Consider the following 19483-nt stretch of genomic DNA (forward strand, 5'->3'; position numbering starts at 1 on the left):
ATTCCTGGCTATATGCAGTACAAATATTTTAGGAACCTGTGACAAAAGACAATTTAAAAAAAAGTCAAAATCATAAAGCTTGTAAACGGATAATCTGAAATACATTTTATTTATGGAAAAATATCATCAAAATAGTACCACTATGGACTAAACTGCCTGAGTTTTCATTTCATTTGTGATCTTGAAGTAGAGACTTTAGCACAATAAGATCAATTTCAGTCACAACCAGTGCTATACAGCAACTGCATCCCGTAGAATTTTTTCTTCATTGGAATTTGTGTTGTGCTATCAAAAACTCTTGTGCTAATCCTTCAAACAAAGGGATATTGAGGCAATTCTTAAATCATTTGGCACAAAGTTATTTTGGCTGGGGCATAAATTTGAGTCTCAGTCATGATGAATAATGTAACATTCCACCTATCAAGTATTCATTTTGATTGAAGAATTTTCTTTATGTCGTTAACTTCCATCTGCAAAGAAAAATCTCATTAGGTGGTTTATTGGTGAGTCAAATTCAAGCATGGTGCCAGCAGCAAATTCAGTTGCATCTTATCTCGGGGGGGAGGGGGGGCTTGAAAGTAGAGGAAACTCTGTTATCCCCTTATTATTCCTAGCAGCAAAAGCCTCATGCATCCAGGTGACTCTCATTCCTGCTAATGAGAACTGGAGATGGCTCCCTTCTTCCAGAGCCAGGCAAAGATAGTCACTGGAACATGTCACAAACTTACTCAGAGTCTTCTCCACTGAGTGGAGCAGCACTCCAAGCCTAAAGACTTCTCTTCACACAGAGCTTACGCTGGTTTAGGTAAATCACTGCAACTTGTGTGCGTGTGGATTCTCATATCTATTTAAAACTGATAATATCAGTTCAGCTAGCAAGCTCAACCAATATAAGCAAGGTTAAACTGATATAAGGATGTCCACACACAAAAGTTATAAAATTGTTATAAAAAAATCACACCTTTAGTTAGATCAGAACAGCTCTGTATTTAGACCAGACTTAGCTCTGTCCTGAAGAACTGGAATCCAGAACTCTGAATGGTACTGATTGCTAGGCCAATACAAGAATTTCTATAAGAGGTTTATTAACCTTCACTGAATTGGTTGTTAATTATTAAAAATGATGGCCTCTCACAGATCTGCCTATGCAGAAGAAATATTCAGAAGGTCCCAATTCTGCTATATTACTCGTGTTGGACAGTATGTTATTAAGTAAGAGCAGCCCATTGAAATCATGTTTTGATTTTCCATCATGAGTATAAAAACTATACAGTGAACATATGCCACAAAATAAAAGTTAAAATATCAAATTAATGTTAAAACCTGGTTAATGACAAGTATGTCAATCCCCAAACCATGAAAAGCAGTTTCAAAGTCACTTTCTATATGAAACTGTATATTTGATGGCCCAAATAATGGCTCAGTTCTACTACATTTACTCATGTTGCCGGTGTCAAGTACTGCTCAAGTGGCTGATTCAATAGGATGACTCCAAGTAAGGTCATATTCAATGTTAAAGAAACGGAACCTGGTCTCTTAATGGAAATAATATATATATTTTTTAAATTATACTTTTTTAGAACTATCAGATTGTGTGAAAGAGAAACAGCAGAATCTTGTTAGCTGAAATTAACTTTTCAAATAAAATAAGACCAATTCGTATTTAAAAAGTCAGTGGCAGACTGTAAATCACATTTTAAAACATAAATTATCTCGTCTACTTTATGAACAAATTAGATGATTAAAACTAAGAATTTTAAAAACAGATTTCACTTTTCACTAGCTAAACTGTTTACTTTTTTGTATTTCCTTCAGCTTAGACAATAAAAAATAGGCTATTCAGATTCCAGATAATTTTCATATTTTCATGCAATAACACAATGCAACAGCATATAGATTGCAAACACTGCAAGAGGAATATATATTTGTTTATATACATACATTCTGTTAATATAAAAAGAAATTCAAATATATTTATCTTAAGTTTTATAAGTGCTTGTTTGCCCTAAGTTTGAGGCTAAATTTGACCTGCCAGTATCCCTGTAAAGTTGTCTCCAACCACATAAGATTCAAGTACCTGTAATCGTAGACGGATCTTTTTTTCTTCATCCAATTCAGACAACAACTGTTTAATCTCTTTTCTATAAAAAAAGAATGAAAAAATTGCAAAGGTTCATATTATTAAAGTAAAGGTAATTATCTCTGAACCATTTCCACCAAACCAGTTACTGTATTTTCTCAATAATGATTTATCAAAGTATTTATATCCTTAAAATATTTTGCATTAGTTTCATTTAAAACACATAATAGACAGAAGTGACTTCATTTATGCTTTTGGAAAAAAGCTGTGTAGCAGCTGATCATTTTTGTTCAACTTACAAAAATAGGACTGTTTATAGCTAACAAAACAAAAACCCCAAAACCTAGTACTGCTAAGGAATAAGGTTTTCCATTGTAATAAAAGTCCTGTGTTTACAGGTTTAGTACTCTTGCCACCAAAATTTGCTCTGGCCAGTAACATCACCACTGAGTCAGTCCCCAATGACATTTTTTGTATACGACAATAGGAAATTTGGATTAGTCCGTTGGTAGGTTATAGAAACTGGTAACATAAGTGATCACACATTTAAACTGTTTTAAAGCTGTTTAATACAGCACTATTTAAACTGCATCTTAACTTAGAAAGTTAGATAATTCCCAAGTGTAGGTCACCAAAAAACGGCCTGTTGTCCAGGGGATGTAATGAAGGAAAAAGAAATGGTTTCTGACCTCTGACAGGTAAGACCAGGATGTGATTATTTGGAGGAGGAAGTTTCACTATATCTTTCCCAAAAAGAGATCCTCTCCTCTGCCCCAGGCCTGTGCTCTGAACATAATAAATCTTAGAGAGATAAGGCAGGTGAGGTAATATCTTTTATTGAACCAACTTCTGTTGGTGAGAGAGACAAGTTTTCAAGCTTATACAGAGCTTTTCTTCAGGTCTGGGAAAGGTACTCAGAATGTCACAGCTAAATATAAGGTGGGACCAACATGCTACAGCAACAATGCATGTAATAAATCTTGTCACACTCCTCTTTACTGCCTTGTCCCCCAAGCCAGAAACCAGTAGCTGGAGGCAGCTCCTGTTGGAATGTCAGGCCAGAGGGCTTGTGGGGCCAGTGGCTATGCAAGGCAGGTTGGGAATAGGTGTCAGCTGGCCCAAACTGGGCCACATTCACCTCGACAACCCCTACTTGACAGCCCTCCCCAGTGTTCTTATATTCCCCTACAGTCGCCTTCTTTATTTTGTCACATTCCTCTGCCACTACAGTGTCTTTAACGGTACTCCTACAATCCTCTTCCCCAAACCTCTACATTACCCTATCCCTTTACCATTTTTGGCCTGGCCACACATTGCAGACATCTTTTCTGTGGGCACCCTGGCTTCATTCCCACTGGGAACAATGGAAGATATCAGTGATATTCAGGAAGGGCAAAAATAATGAGAAAATCCCAGCTTCTGAGATTTGAACAGTTTAAACTCTCCCAATATCTCCCCCCTGCCCCAGAATAAAAATAAATGTAAGACTCAGAATAATAACAGGAGAGTTTTCAACTCATTATTAATCACAATTCAGTTACAGTATTGCCAGACTCATGAGATCAAAAACCATGAGCCAGTTCCTAAAAAAGTAATGAAATTTATAAAATATCATCAGACCATGTTTTTTTTAGTCCGTCTTTTGACTTTTTACCTCCCTCTACTCTTCTGGTAATGTGTGTATGAAAATTTCAGGTTGAAAAGTCAACTTTAATGCATACATGCTTCTCCCTGGCTGCTCAAATGGAGATGCTGGCGGTACACAAATGTAATGAGAATTAGAATGGAGAAGATGCAAAATGGTTAAATATTTGTTTTATTTAGGCTAGTCCTAAGTGGCCTCTGTTAATGGTATCTCTTTATTAGGATGGATACCCCTTCAAAAGTATCCCTTCAAAAACGGAGAGAGGGAAGACTCCCAGGCTGGTGGGAAAGAGGGAGAGTACTTATGTTAATTTATTGTACACAGGTATAATATATGTACTCAGTGGAGAGCACTATAATGTGATAAATATAGCAGCAAAGAATCCTGTGGCACCTTATAGACTTAGTCTAATCTTATAGACTAAGATTGCATCCGAAGAAGTGGGTATTCACCCACGAAAGCTCATGCTGCAAAACGTCTGTCAGTCTATAAGGTGCCACAGGATTCTTTGCTGCTTTTACAGATCCAGACTAACACGGCTACCCCTCTGATATGTGATAAATATAAAATATGATGAAAAATCTAATTCACACGTATTTCAAAACATACAAGGCCTGTAAAATGGAGGTGGAAAATGAATAATGAACATCCAAGAAAGAGGAGGTTACTCATCTGTGCACTAACTGATGTTCTTTGAGATGAGTGTCCCTGTGGGTGCTCCACTGTAGGTGTTGGTGCACCCCTGCACCATTGTTCAGAGATTTTTATAGCAGTACCCGTATCGGCTGTGCATGCACAGAGCCTGCCTCACATACCAGTCTTGTCTTAATAGTGTGCATGTGCGGCCAAACTCCTCAGTTCCTTCTCTACAACGGAGGCCGCCCCAGCTCTGAAGTAGAGGGGAGGAGAGTGGGGAGTGTTGCATCCACAGGGACACTCATTTCAAAGAATGTCAGTTACTGCACAGGTGAGTAACTTCTTCTTCCTCAAGAGGTGTCCCTGTGGGTGCACCACTGTAGGTGACTAAAAAGCAGTATCTCTCAAGGAGGTAGGGACTTCGGATCTGGAAGGAATACAGTAGATAGAACAGCTCTGCCCACATGCGTATCGGTGATGGGTCCTGTGTAAGAGCACAATATTTTGCAAACGTATTTTCAAAAGTCCAAATGGCAGCTCTGGAAATGTCCTTAAGGGGGACGTTATGTAGAAAGGCCACTGAGGATCTGGTGGAGTGAGTCCTGATAAAAGTAGGAGAAGTCACGTTCTGTAGTTGATAACAGAGACAAATGCAACTTGTGATCCAGTTGGAAAGTCTGTGATTAGAGATAAATGAGCCCTTAGAGCGTTCTGCAATGGGGATGAATAGCCTGTCGGAACACCTAAAGGTTTTAGTCCTGTCGAAGTAGAACAACAAAGTTCTGCGCATGTCCAAAGCATGCATCATAGATTGAAAGGAATTTGCATGTGGTTTTGGAAAAGGTAGGGAGATATATAGGCTCATTGATGTGGAAAGATGAGTGCACCTTTGGTAGAATTTCAGGGAGTAAGCATAGGGTGACTTTGTCCTTAAAAAATATGGTGTATGGCGGATCTGCCATGAGTGCTGCAATTTCTCCTGTGCGTCTCGCAGAGGCAATTGCTACCAGAAATGCAGTTTTCACAGAGAGATGTAGGAGGGAACATGTGGCTAATGGTTCAAATGGTTTTTGGGTTAGGCATGTTAAGACTAAGGGAAGGTCCCAAGGTGGATTAGGCAGTTTGATGTCTGGGTATAGGGTATGGGTCCCGTAAGGAATCGCTTAGTAATGGGGTGAGCAAAGATAATCCTATCATCGATGGCATCATGGAACATTGTAACTGCGGCCAAGTGGACTTTGATGGGACTCAGGGAGAGTCCAGAGAGTTTAATCTCTAACCGATAGTTGAGGATTAGCGGAAGAGGCGCAGAAAAAAGGAGCGTTTTTTGTGACAGCCCACCAGTGTGTAAATCTTATCCAGTTATGAAGGCAGGTGGTGCATGTAGAATTTGTTGTGCTATGAAGGAGTACATTTCAGACCTGCTCCGAGCAAGTTCGCTTGGCATGACAGAGCCATGAAGGAGCCAAACCTTGAGGTGAAACATGATTAAATTGGGGTAGAGTAGTAGATCATGTTGTTGGGACAAGAGAGTCGGGCGGAGGGTAGTGGGATGGGTGCGGAAAACGACATCTTGGTAAGGAAAGGGGACCATGCCTGTCTGGGCCATATGGGGCTACCATTATTACCCTGGCTTGGTCTGTTAATATTTTTATCAATAATTTGTGTATGAGTGGTATCGGGGAAATGCATACATTAGGTCAGTGTTCCATGGGAACATGAAAGCATCCCCCGAGGAGTGTTTGCTTAGTCCCGCTCTGGAACAAAGTCTTGGGCATTTCTTGTTTGCTGCAGTTGTGAAAAGATTTGTAGCTGGGTATCCCCATGTGTGGAAAATGTCTAGTACTATATCCTCATTTACTTCCCATTTGTGGTCTATGAGAAATCTTCTGCTGAAGTTGTCGCAGTGGTATTGAGAGAGCCAGGTAAGTATGCAAATGATATTCAGACACTGTGTCTGAGACACCAGTTCCATTGTTTCATTGCTTCTGTACAAAGGGAGTGGGATTGCCCCTCCCCCTTGCCTGTTTACATAGAATATGAAGGCAATGTATCGCTCAGAGTTCTACATGTTGATGTGAAGGGACGTCTCGGCAGGAGACGAAAGCCCCATGGCAGTATATTGGGGCACGTGTACTCCCTATCCTGTAGGGGATGCGCCTGTAGTTATGACAACCAACAGGATTTCCTGTAGAAAGGGGATCCCAGAGCAAAGTTTGTGAGGCAATGTCCACCAGTGGAGGCAGTCCTTGATTCTGGGAGGTACATATAAAAGTTTGTTCAGACCATGGACATTTGTCTGTAGACAGTGGAATCCAGCTTTGGAAACACCTCATGAAGAGGTGAGCATTCCTGACTACCAAAGGAAGAGGCTATGTGGCCTCGGAGTTGTAGGCAAGCTCGTGCAGCCACTTGTGGACTGTTGCACAGCTTGGGAACGAAAAGGTTGATGGTATGAAAAAGGTGGAGTGGGAGAGATGCTATTCTTTTGCGTGAGTCGAAATGTGCTCCTATGAACTTCAGTTGTTGGGTGGGAGTGAGTTAAGATTTTCTTTGTACATTTGCAGGCCAAGAGCATGGAAACATTGGACTGAATGGCTTCTTGGAGGGTCCTGGCTTTGAAAAGGCAGTTGTCGCGGTAAGTAAAAATTATGATTCCCTGACTTCTGAGATGAGCTGTTATGACTGCGAGGAGTTTGGAAAAGACATGAGGCACTGTCTAGAGGCCAAAAGGTAGGATCCTGTACTGGTAGTGTTGTGAGCCCAGAACGAAGTGAATAAAACATCTGTGAGCAGGATGTATGGCCACAGGAACATAAGCATCCTATGGGTCGAGGGCTGAAACCCAATCTCCCTGCTCCAGTGCTGGAATTATGGTTGCAAGAGTCACCATTTAAAAAAAAAATGTATTTAACGAATTTATTGAGGCATCTGAGGTCAAGAATGGGTCGCCATCCCCCAGTTCTCTTTTGTGTTAAAAAGTAATGGGAATAGAACCCTTTTCCTCTGTGTTGGTCAGGCGCTGATTCTACTGCTCCTAATTAGAGGAGGTGATGCACCTCTTGGTGGAACAGTTGTTGTGAGAGGGGTCCCTGAAAAGGGACAGGGTATGGCGGGGGGAGACAGAAAGGGAATGGGAACTGAAGTAGGGATGATGTATTCTATACCCTCAATCACACCTTCAAGTTTGCTTATTAGTGGGAGAGGGTTGACATGGAGCCGATGAATTGGTGCAGTGACACTGATATCTTGGTCACTGATGTTGTTGTTCATATGATCTATGATTTTGTTGGGTATACGTTGGGTGGCATGGATGTTGATAAGGTTGGTATCTATATTGTCTCCTCCTATTTGCAAGGGTTTGGATACCGAGAGACTGTAATGTTGCTCTCGAGTCCTTCCTGGAGTGAAGCACATTGTTGGTGTTATGGCAAATAGTTTTTCATCATCAAAAGGGAGATTTTCGATGGTATTCTGAACCTTGCGAGGAAAAGAAGACAATGAAAACCATGAAGCTCAACGCATCATGACTGCTGTAGCAGTGGACCTTGCAGCTGTATTAGCAACATCAAGCGCAGCTTCTACTGTGGTACAGGAGACAATTTGTCCCTCAGAGACTATGGCTTTAAACTGATGGGTTTTTGGTCATATTTTGCCAGAACGGCTGCATAATTAGAAATCTGGAATTGTAATGTGGGCAAAGCATACACTTTACGACCAAGCAAGTCCAGCCTTTTACTGTCTTTATCAGTTGGGGTAGACCTGGGAACTGGTGTTTGTTCTTTTGGTTATCTGCCTCTACTACCAATGAGTTTGGTGCTGGGTGAGTAAAAAGGAACTCAGACCCTTTGGAAGGAATACAATATTTCCCGTCAGCTCGCTTACAGGTAGATGTGCTAGTAACTGGTGTCTGTCATATGGTTTTGGCAGGATCCATAATGGCTGGATTTATAAGTAAGGCAATCCTGGATGTGGAGGAAGGTTGCAGGATGTCAGTCAACTCATGTTGGTTTTCAGAAACTTCCTCCAGATTAATTCTCAACTCGTTGGCGACTCTTTTGAAGAGGTCTTGAAATTTTAAGAAATCATCCAACAGTGTTGGTGGGGGAGGCAGTATAGCTTCATCCTGCGTGGATACGGGTTCCACAAGGGTTGGGGAAGCATGTGTAGCGTGTTCATTGAAGTGTGGATTAACAGCTTGTTGTTTTGTCTCATTTGTAGTTGTATGCACTGGTGGTGGCAAAGTGGCATTGTTTCTATTTTTGGCATCTTGGCGATCATAGTGGAATCACTTATATGGTGCCCATGGACCTCAGTATTGCCACTGACCGAGGAAGGGCATAGATGGTGCCATCCACGGGTTTGTATACCAGGGAGGGAGGTCTTTGATGAACAAAGACCTAGATTTTCTGTGACCAGTGGTGATTTGGCTCTGTGACTGGGAGAACTGGTAGGGTGAAAAGTCTCCCTGCACTATGGCTTCCTCATCACTAGAAAAGTGAGATACAGCCAGAGACAGCTGTCTAGACTGCATGCGAATGTCCGGAGAAAAATAGTTGTCAAGTAGTGATGACTGTAGGTTAGGTGACACCTATAGGTCCGGTGAATGAATGAACTGCAGTGCCGGAGAGCCTGTGTGAGATAAACCCTCCATTAGGAGCGCCTGCAGCACTGTAGGGTCATTCAGCACCGATGTTCTCTGCACCATAGTGCTCAATGCATGTGCTGAGGTTGGAGATGCCGTGGAGGAAAGCGCAGCCGATGTCTGTTCCGGCAAGGTCATCTGTGCTGGCATCGTATCCATTGCAGTGCTGGACAGTGCCATAAGAGAGGCAGGCAACTTGAAGCCTCGGCACCGGGAGCTTGCACTGTCGACGCAGCCAGAGGCGGAATTAGTGCGATGCCAGGGGAACTGGTGCATCAAAGGAAGGTCTGCATAGAAGAAATAGATCTCCTCAGCGATCTTTTTGCTTCCAATTTTTGCCTTCTGGGTGAGGGAGGCAGGTGTTTTCTTTTTTTGTCCTTTTTGGAGGTGGGAGGGCTGTGGTTCACTGAGGAGCCCGTACATGGGTCAGAAGCAGGTACGAGTGACTTCTGCATAAGAATCATTTTCATTTGGAGTTCTCTGTCTTTACGTGCCCTGGATTTTAATTTGGAACATTTTTGAGGAATGTGGGACTCCCCCAGGCATTTTATACACTGGGAGTCACCATCCGAGATAGGGATGGCGTCCCTGCACGTAATTCATCGCTTAAATCCTGGGGAGCCCAGGCATATTAGCGTCGGCTGGAGGCTGAGAGAAACAAGGTTGGAATAAATTGGTTTTTTTTTTTTAAAGGGATGAATTTATCTAGTAACTAGAGTGCTAAACTAAGGGGGAAAAGGATGTAGAATGGGTAAGAGAAAAAGTTTTAATGAGTCTGCTGTAGGTCCGACTCCGTCCAGGGACTGTAGAGTTCGGCTGCGCATGCACACTATTAAGACAAGACTGGTATGTGAGGCAGGCTCTGTGCATGTGTGGCCGATATGGGTACTGCTGTAAAAATCTCCGAACAATGGCACTGGGCGCACTGACACCTACAGTGGAGCACCCATAGGGACACCTCTCGAAGAAGAACACAAAGCACTCTCACTATGGATCAAGTTTTCCAATTATTTTTCAATATAGATTTATGTGAGCTGCAAAGATCTCTAGCTACATGAATATGTTTACAACATCAACCATCTTTTAGAGCTTTCTGTATTTCAGTGCAATAATGATACTTATAATCCCTAAGCATTATTTTTTAAATAATTCATTCACATTCAAAGTATTTAACAAATAATTTTAGACCATTCTTTCTTTGTGTAATTTCGCTAACTGTGTAACTATATACATTATCCTGTAGTTACAATAAATTATTTTAAAAAATCTCATAATTGTCCAAATAGCTAAAAAAAATCATTTTTATTTTAATTGTTCTTCCTTCCCGGGACTTCTCCACTTCCTTAAACCCAGCAGCACACCCTAGCCCGCACCATCAGTTCAGTGCCCCCGCTTCCATCAGTCCCCATTCCCACATTTCAGCCTCCCCCCCAGCCACACCACTGCTCCTCCTGGGGTCTTCACTCCCCTTTCCCAGGCCTGGGGGTATACAGCAGCATCCCTTCTCATCTCCCCTTTCCCACAGACTCTTCACTTCTCTCTGCCCCTTTCCTGCCCAGGTGCTGCAGTGAGGAGCAGAGGCACCATGCTGGCAAGTGGGGCAGAAGGAATGGAGCCATGCTGGGCTGCTGTGCTCTTTGCTCCCTCCCCCTCCACCTCCCTCCCCTCCTGTGAGAACACTGCAAGCAGGATGGAGAGGCTCTGCTGGCTTATGGCAGGGCTGAACTTCATGGGGGCTGGAGTGTCTCACATCATGGTTAGATGGGCTCCAGACCCTCTCAAATCCCGTCACTTGTGACACAATCATTTGGAGGAGCAGCTTTCCGGGCAATTGTATTAACAATTTAACAACTACTGAAGAATTTTTGTATAAAAGCCCACTAGAAATGCTTCTCAGCTTTCAGATCAACATATTTGAGTCCTTTAAATGGCCACTGATATATTAGACAGTATAACCTCTATCCTTAACCTCTACAGTTCAGCTTTTTAAAAAGTCCAGGTAAACATGTACTTATATGATAAAACAACATAGCTCCAGAGAAGCTATTACAAACTATCAGATTGACTGTATCAGTGTTTTATTTTTTTTCTCAACATCTATTTGTCTTCATGAAATCTTTTTGTCTGACAAAAAGATCAAAGGAATTTCACACACAAACACATATTATATGGAAAAGATTGGTACGAAGCACAGTAAAGATGCTTCGAATGGATGGTGTGGTTTCTAATGCTTACTTTTGCTGGTCTTTCATTGTCTCAACGATAGTTCTTAGCTCCTTAACTTGTATCCTCAGCTCCTCCAAGGCTGCCGGACCTTGGCTTGAGAGCTCAGTCTTTGGCTTTCCTTCAGTACTGAACAAAGACGGGGAATTTGACCTATGGCCTGTTGTTCCCACAGTAACTGAATGAAGTGCAGGTGAGGATGAGGAGGATAATGATGCTTGTATATTACTCCCACTAGTCAAACCCCCTGGTTTTGGAGGCAATGAAGTTTTATTATCAGACACCTGTCAATAAAAAACAATGAATATTAAGTTGCCTGAATTGGAAGCACATCTCAGTATTAGGTATATTTTACTCTCCTGCCGTCGTGCTGATGGGTTTGGTTGGAACCTTTACATGCTTGAATATGGCACAATGGATATGATACTCCACTGTTACTCAAATCTGTCTTTTTGAACACTCACAATATTAAGCTTGAGCCTGCCAGGGACCCTCAGCCCAGCCCATCATTGACTGAGGGCTGGCCTACACAAAAATTTTATACCAATTTATTTCAGATAGGGGTGTGATTTTATATTGATATATTTAGAGTGGTACAATCCCTGTTGTGGGCAGGTTTCAACAGTTTAAAAGTGCTTCTACATAATTTTTACAGGAATAAACTATATATGTCTGTTTCTAAACCGATTTAGTGAAAGGGGTACAAAAACTACATGTGGACAAGCCCTTGGCAGATAAGACAAAGAGTGGAAGAGGAAACAGAAGTACAGGCACAACGTGTCTCAAAAGGTGGTAGAGGTAATAGAACCCATGTCTCCTGACTCCCAGTTTGATATCCACCAGACCATGCTAGGGTTTTTGTTTTTTTCCTCTAGAAGTGTGCTTCATACATTTAGGATCCAGAGAACTAGAATCAGAACAAAACAAATGTTTAAGTTAAATGAAATTTGGTGCCTAAAACCTTGACAATAGTCCTCCACAGCTCCCTTGTGAAGTTTAGCTAGAACAGTAAGATAGTTTAGAGCAGTAAATACAGATGTCTATATTCATTATTAACATGGTTCCATTTTCTCTAGATTACAGTGACAATATATTATCAATATGACATGTTCTACACTAACGACTGTTCACCCACCCAGTACCATTTAAAGTTTTGGTACCAATATTTAAAATCATAAATGGTTTGGAACTCAATTATCTCATCCTCTTCTCCCTTTCAGATTTAATTCTAGTGGTTTGATGGCTTTTGCTCTTGAGTTCTAGATATCCATAAGCTATTCCCAATAGGGATTCATAACCTCTGGAACTGGTTTCCAATGAGTCAGCAATTGCCAGAGTTTGACAGTCTAAAGGACATGGTGCCAGATTTACCTCTTTGGTTGGGCTTTTGACTGACTGGAGTACCATAGCTGAGGCAGATAATAGGGTCATTTGCGTTGATGAAACCTTGATTGAGGTCAATATTTAATAATCATAAATAATACATTGTATTTCTATAAGATTTTTCCTCTGAGGCTCTCAAAGCAAAGATAAAATGTTACACATATAGACAACACGTCTAATATGTAAGCAGAAAGGAAAATGAAGTGAAGAGAGATTTAGTAACTTTTCTAACTTCAAATAGAACTCAGATCTTTAATTATTAAGGCCAGGTCTACACTAGAAACTTTTGTGGTATAGTAATGTTGCTTAGGGATATGATTTTAGCAACCTTTTTATACTAGCAAAAGCGCTAGAATAGATGCAGTAATACCGACAAAAGTGTTGCTAGTACAGCTTATTTTGCTCAGGGAGTTGATATAAGATATATTGGGGGACACACTTTTTTGCCAGTATAAAAGGTGTCTACAGTGGGAGGATTTGTCCATCTAGCTATACTTAGCTGTAAGGGCAAACCTTTTCTAGCGTAGACTAGGCCTACATCTTGTGTTTCACTGTAGGACAATCCTTAAGTATTACAGTATATGTATTTTTTAAAACTAACTACCCTGAGGTGCTCAGTTACTGAGATGACAATGCATGTACATGAGGATAAGTTAGCAGATGCAGAGTAATCAAAACAGTCTGATTAACTTACTTGTGATATTGTAACAGTCTTTGTTTTCTTTGACACTTCAGTTGCTTTATGTATAATGGACACATGTTCTTCCTTTTCCTCTTCAGGGCTTGGTGAGTCAAAGAAATCAGGACTTGAAAGGGAGGACTAGATAGGCAAAACAGTAAAACCAGATATTTTCATTCTAGACTACTTTTAAAAGAAGAAAATTACATAGCAAATAATATCAAAAGTTATACAAGACAACTTATAATTCAAAAGGAAGGTTCTGTTTTAATTAATACCTTGTTTTAAAGGGTGGCAAATGAAAAAATCAGTATTGAAATGAGAAATGCGTAATGGCTATATTGCAATTTAGGGGCACTCTTTGTTGAGAAGAGGGTGCACAGCGCCTTCCTGCCCCCCAGAAGAATTTTTGTTTAATGAGGCAGAATTTCCCTGAGGTTAATAAGGTGTGTATGCTGCTGTTCCACCACACTGGGAGAGGGTGCATTTGGCTCGGTCAGGTGCAGGCCTCACTCTACTACTTTTGGAGAGGTTAGTGCTGCTATCTGTACACAACACCTGCATTCCAAAGCCATGTTGTGTCTCGCTTCTGTGTAGGAGAACGAAGAGGGGAAAATCCATCGCATCCTTTGCCCCCTGACCTCGCACACTTTGCGTCTTGCACAGAGTCAACCACAAACTGGCTCTTAGATTTATTTTAAGTAATGTAACCTTCCGTTTTTGTTCTCTTTTATTTCCACGATAAGCCATTCACCTTCCCTTCACTTTATTTTTCCAGCATATGAACATGAGACATTAGTGTTAGCCATAGCACACTCTCATTTAGACATCCCGACATGCAAAAACAAAAAATGAAAATTATACAAAAGATTGAGCATTTGTGCATTATCAAATCTTTTGGTTTTTTTTAAAATAGCAAAATGATATTGGTCACACACCAGGAAGCTGGGCACAATTTGAGCTATGTAACAGATTCAGAGAAGTTTGAAAAAGATAGCTTTACTCCCTCTCAATGGTATTTTAACAGATGAAAGGGAGATCTATTATGTGGAGCTTGTAGTCTGGACTATGTCTTCATACATTAAGGGCTGGATAAATGCAGGGCCTATAGAGGCAGCAAAATTATAGAGCTAGATATTGATATATCATTTATAGCATCTTCAATTGGCAGTCATGTTCCTTCACACTTCCTGGAAAGCAGCAGCCAATCAGAGCAGCTCAGCAGACCCCCCGCACCCTCTCCTCTCAGGAACCTGGCCTATTCTCACAGGAAGGGAGGGATGCCCTTGCTCACAGGAGGAGAGGAAGAAACATAAAGAGCTCTGCAGCATTGGGCAGCTCCACTCGCTCTTCCACTGCACCCCCAGCCCCCACTCCCAAGCAGGGATGGCTTTTCTGTTCCTCCCTCTCTGACCCTGTAACTCCTGACCAGGGAAGAGGGAGGGAGGTGAAGAACCCTGCTGGGAAGGGGGAGAGGGGACTCTGCTGCAGCCCTCTCTGGCCTGGAAAAGGGGGATGAAGAACCCCAGTAAGAGCAGAGGTGAGGCTGGGGAGGAGGCACAGCTGACGGGGTTGGTGCTAGAGGGCAGAACTGATAGGGAGTTGGGCAGTAGACGGCCCAGTAGGAGCAGAGGTGAGGCTGGGGAGGAGGCACAGCCGACGGGGGGTGCTAGAGGGCAGTATTGATGGGGGCACTAGATGTATGTTGTAGCTGTGTTAGTCCCAGGATATTAGAGAGAGACTGTGAGTAAGGCAAATCTTTTATTGGACCAACTTCTATGGGTGAGAGAGACAAGGTTTGGAGCTGACACAGAGCTCTTCTTCAGGTCACTAGGTGGCAGAACTGATGGGTTCTGTGCAGATGCACTTCAGTTTATTTTCCCTCTATTGACGGTCATGGCATGTATTTAATGTAGAAACTTTTCATTTACATTTAAACACATTAGAGCTACAATCCGCTGATACATTTCTACTTACAGTGGTACACTTTTAATCAGGAGCTTACTCAGATAGTTAGTTATACAACATCTGAGTAAGTAATTGACATACTTTCATGTGATTACATGCTGCACAGAAGTTTAAAAAAAGATAGTGCAAGTGTCAAAATTCAGACAATAAGGAAAAGAAAGTTAGATGTTCCTTCATTCCTAGTGAGTTTAATTTAAATTTCACAGTTTCAATAGAATTAATATAAATAGCATGCTGTGTTAATAGCATTACAGTGAATCTAAATAATTATTTGCTTGAAAGATTTTGTTGCACTGTTGCCTACTGGCTCACTCAACCTTTTATTTTGAGATTAGTAAATACAATTGGGCACACCACTCTTGAAAGGTTGTGAGCCCTGGCCAGTGGCAGTTTCACTAGAGAGCAAACACCTGAAGAGCCCTTTGGCCCACCAAGATTTGGACTTTGCCTTATCTGGCTCATCAGACAATGTAACTGAATATCATTGCTATAGGTAATTAGGTAATTAAAGCCTTACTACTAGTGATGGCCCCAAATTAAAATGGTTTTGTTCATTTTAACTTTAATTCAGCTTTACCATATCACATATGGTAAAAAAAGAAAACTGAAATAACCAAGGTAATTTAACAACTGATTCTTTGGCATTGGACAGAGGTGGTGGTAAAACAATGACGGAAAGAAACTGAATATGCAAAGAGGGACTCCCAAAACTATAACAGACCTGGACCCCTATCAAAATTAATCTGGCCCTGATACACATCTGGGTCCTTTGGGTCATTGGTTGTTGGATGAAAGTAAACACAAATACATTATTTAGAGCTAACTGCAGCTAGTGGGTTGCTTGGTAACAGAATTGAACAGGATGTATGAATAGTGGATAGGTTGTCTTTTTATCATTGTGAGTACTTGCATGGGTACATGATAAGTGAGGGAAGGCCTGTTATTAGGAAATCATTACATTACATTATTATACATTACATTATTATATTATAACTGGAAACAATTCATGTGTAGCTACTGAAATTCTTCCTTTCCCCTTCTTCAATCCCTTCAATTCCATCTTTTCCTGTCTTTAATTTTCATTTCTTCATTTTCTTTAATTGTTGTTGCTCCTGAACTTATCTGGCTGTGACCTATACCAGTCACATGTTTAGTATCTGGAGATGTCAGGAAGTGTCTTTTGGGTTTTCAGATCTATTAAATAGTGACCCCGGGCACAACCAACAGGTCATTTAGATTCCTTCATCTGAGACAAACTGTTTATTGGGTGTAACTTGTTGAACAAGAGTTTCCTAAAAGTCATAGTTGATGTGCAAGTGATGTATAAGACATGGAGTTTTATGTCAATTGCCCCTTTCTATTTCTTTCTTGTGGGAAAAAAAAAAGATGAAATTTGAGTTTCTCACAGTAACTATGAGTCAAGAATAACAGCTCTTATAGAAGAGGCAGAAAAGTATGAGAGAAAAAACATGCAAACATCTTACAGGTGCCTGGATAATAAAATTGAAAAGTATGACTTAATATGCAGAAAAACTGCAACTGGCATGTTATTACAGCAACATATATAGAGTGTGTGTGTCAGTTATGAGTAGGCCATACCTTAACAAGAGGCTTATACAAAGACATTCCCCTTAGTCTGTGAAAAATCTCCATTTTCCAGGGATGCATATGTTTGCAAAGAGGAAGGGTGAGGGACTTCAGTATATTTATTTGATTTACCATTTAAATAAAAATGCTTTTTGTAATCATAACAATCAAGAAAGAAGGCAATACCATTTGGCAAAGAAACAGCACATTAAGTTCACTTTGCTAGAAATGTTGATACTTTGTTCCTGTAAAAACATAATGTGTTTATTGCCAATATAGCACAGAATTCAACTTGTATAATTTGACAGTGGGGCAGTTTTGAAAACCCCCTAAAAAGACCGAGGAATATTGTCCTTGGAGAAACTTTTAAAAAGTACTTGACAGCTAAAGTGGAATCTGGTCTATTCCAAAAACTTTTAAGAAGTATTTTTATGAGCCCCACTCACGCTTGGTGGGGATGATCTAGCAGTATCCAGAGAGTGGGTGAAACTCTTTCTTAGACAGGGAATGTTCTTAAACGTATATTCAAAATTATGGCATACTCTTAAAAAGGGGCTCCCTGAGAGGCACCTCCAGCACCTCATTCGTATGTGTGATGCAGCTGCCCAAGCATAAATGAAAGGATTGAATAACACGGATACTTACCAAGAAAAAAAAATTCAGAAAGTAATTTGAAAAAAAAAGGAAGAAAAAATGAACATACAGATGTGAGTGACTGGGATGGAGGTCGTCTGCCAGTAGCTTTTGGTCTGGTTGTAGTTGGATGATTGAGCTTCTCAGCAACTGGTACTACAGAGTCAAAACCTTCCAGATCTTAAAAACAAAGATTACATTGAGTCAATTCTGAGAATCATTCTCTAAGAGAAACAATACAAACTTATATTAAAGGCAAAACAAAATTCCTGCCTTTGGTAAATCTCAAAGAAATTAAGTCCCCATTACATCATGTTGCTTCTTTTATTTTTTTATAATTTAGCTGCCCCTGTGTAACTAAAAAAAAATCTAGGGCAGCTGAAATGTAGGTACTTGTAACTTCTGTCATGCACGCTTGTTCTTTTGGCTCAGTTATAATCAGGCATGGAAAGAGTATAGGAGCCTTTTTTGCCTAGCAGTGCAATTAAAGCTGAAGGACAAAACTCTGGCTCACTCATGTGAAACAGAAAATGCAGCTGCAAAATTACCTTGTTACTGCTAGAGCGGCTAATTATTTTTCTATGAATAATTTGAGGCAGAAAATAGTATGCACATTCTTCCAACGTTTGTATCACCAATTATAGACTTGCACTACAGCATTTGATAATGATCACTAACTGACACCTATTATAACAATGAAAAGAAAACACCTCAGTAGACTCCTAAAACTCTACAGGGCCCAGGGTAAGTAGATTCAAAGAATAGGAACCTGGCTTGGCTTTATGTGACATGAAACATATTGATGGAGTGTTTACTGAATCCAGCCACATGCTAGTACTGAAGGGATATGACATCTGAAGGAATATTACTGCTCTTGAACATATTTGAATCATCTGATTCAATATCATTCATCTGTTTTGTTTCATAAACAAATATTGTTTCAGCCACCTCAACTTAAGATATTCTACTGCATTTGTGTATGAGATAGATATATCACCCCTCCGGTCCCCCTGTTTTATCAAATTACTGGAATATGTGATTCAAGAATAAGCTTGATTAAAAAAATGCATTGGCTGCGAACCAAAAGCTACAAATCCTTCATAAAATATATATACCAAAGAGTTAAATGGGACTTTATTCAGACCTGGTAAAAGGAGCAATTAATCTTCTGCAGATCAAGCTATGTTGATAGAATACACAAGGGTAATCTCCTTAAAGTGACAGGTAATAGAAAATAAAGACCCATTATATGGATAAACTGTAGCACATTAAGTAGGAGAGCCAAACTGATTTCAGGTACTTAGAGGATTTGGTGGCTGGGAGTTAAATGGGATCTAGATTTTAAACTGTGTATCTCTGAGGCACTAATATCCTGCAGAATCCCTAAGGAAGGTATGTACACTACTTTCAATAACCCTCTTATGGTCTAAAGGTTATTCACCTCTGAATTTTACAACATTTTAGGAATAACTCTTTCTACACACAACAAATAACTGCCCGTCCTCTAATGAATATGCCTTTAGTGCATCTTTTGATGGTTCTTCTAACCTACATCTTAGCCTTGCCACTGTGGCATGTTACACATTCTGCCACTCAGGATCGGACAGTCTAAAGTTACAAGTTCATCTTTGCAAAGGTCAGGTGATGCAATGGGCCACTGTGGAAGAGCATGGATTAAACTTTAAAAGTCCAGCCAGCCAACATATATCTGAAACCTATCCTTTGCCTGCTAGTGCTGCTTTTTGTTTGGGTGTAATTTATTTTCTCTGGAAATCTTAGTTCAAATGTGCCATCTGATTTTCAGTAATCCCCCACTTCTATCCAGTTTTCCAGCTGAAGTGAATAAGGGATGATGAGGTTAAATGACTTGCCTAAGATCACACAGTTAATGAGTTGCCCAACTTGAATTAAAACCCATGACATTTGTTTTAACCACTATTTACAACACTGCCCTAAGTTTTAAAGATGGGGAATAAAGGTAAATTCTGACCCTCTTGACTCCCA

The 19483-nt window shown here is 40.5% G+C and overlaps 1 protein-coding gene across 12 annotated transcripts in view; it reads right to left on the bottom strand.

Moving 5' to 3' along the window:
* Positions 1-304: 304 nt before the first annotated feature.
* SH3KBP1 (SH3 domain containing kinase binding protein 1) overlaps positions 305-19483 on the bottom strand; it is a 326940-nt gene continuing 307761 nt past the window's right edge. For 9 of the 12 annotated variants that reach the window (XM_039529107.1, XM_039529074.1, XM_039529083.1 and 6 more), the window contains 5 exons: positions 17550-17659; positions 13307-13432; positions 11242-11513; positions 2078-2141; positions 305-470 (listed from right to left, as the gene is read on the bottom strand). In XM_039529107.1, the coding sequence (XP_039385041.1) occupies positions 429-470; positions 2078-2141; positions 11242-11513; positions 13307-13432; positions 17550-17659 (614 nt within the window). In that variant the 3' untranslated portion in view covers positions 305-428. Of the gene's footprint in view, positions 471-2077; positions 2142-11241; positions 11514-13306; positions 13433-15468; positions 16627-17491; positions 17660-19483 lie in introns of those variants that run through there. The other 3 variants (XM_039529132.1, XM_039529122.1, XM_039529113.1) reach the window with 3 other exon arrangements.

The sequence above is a fragment of the Mauremys reevesii genome, linkage group 1, assembly GCF_016161935.1.
Source record: "Mauremys reevesii isolate NIE-2019 linkage group 1, ASM1616193v1, whole genome shotgun sequence".
Classification (NCBI taxonomy): Eukaryota; Metazoa; Chordata; order Testudines; family Geoemydidae; genus Mauremys; species Mauremys reevesii.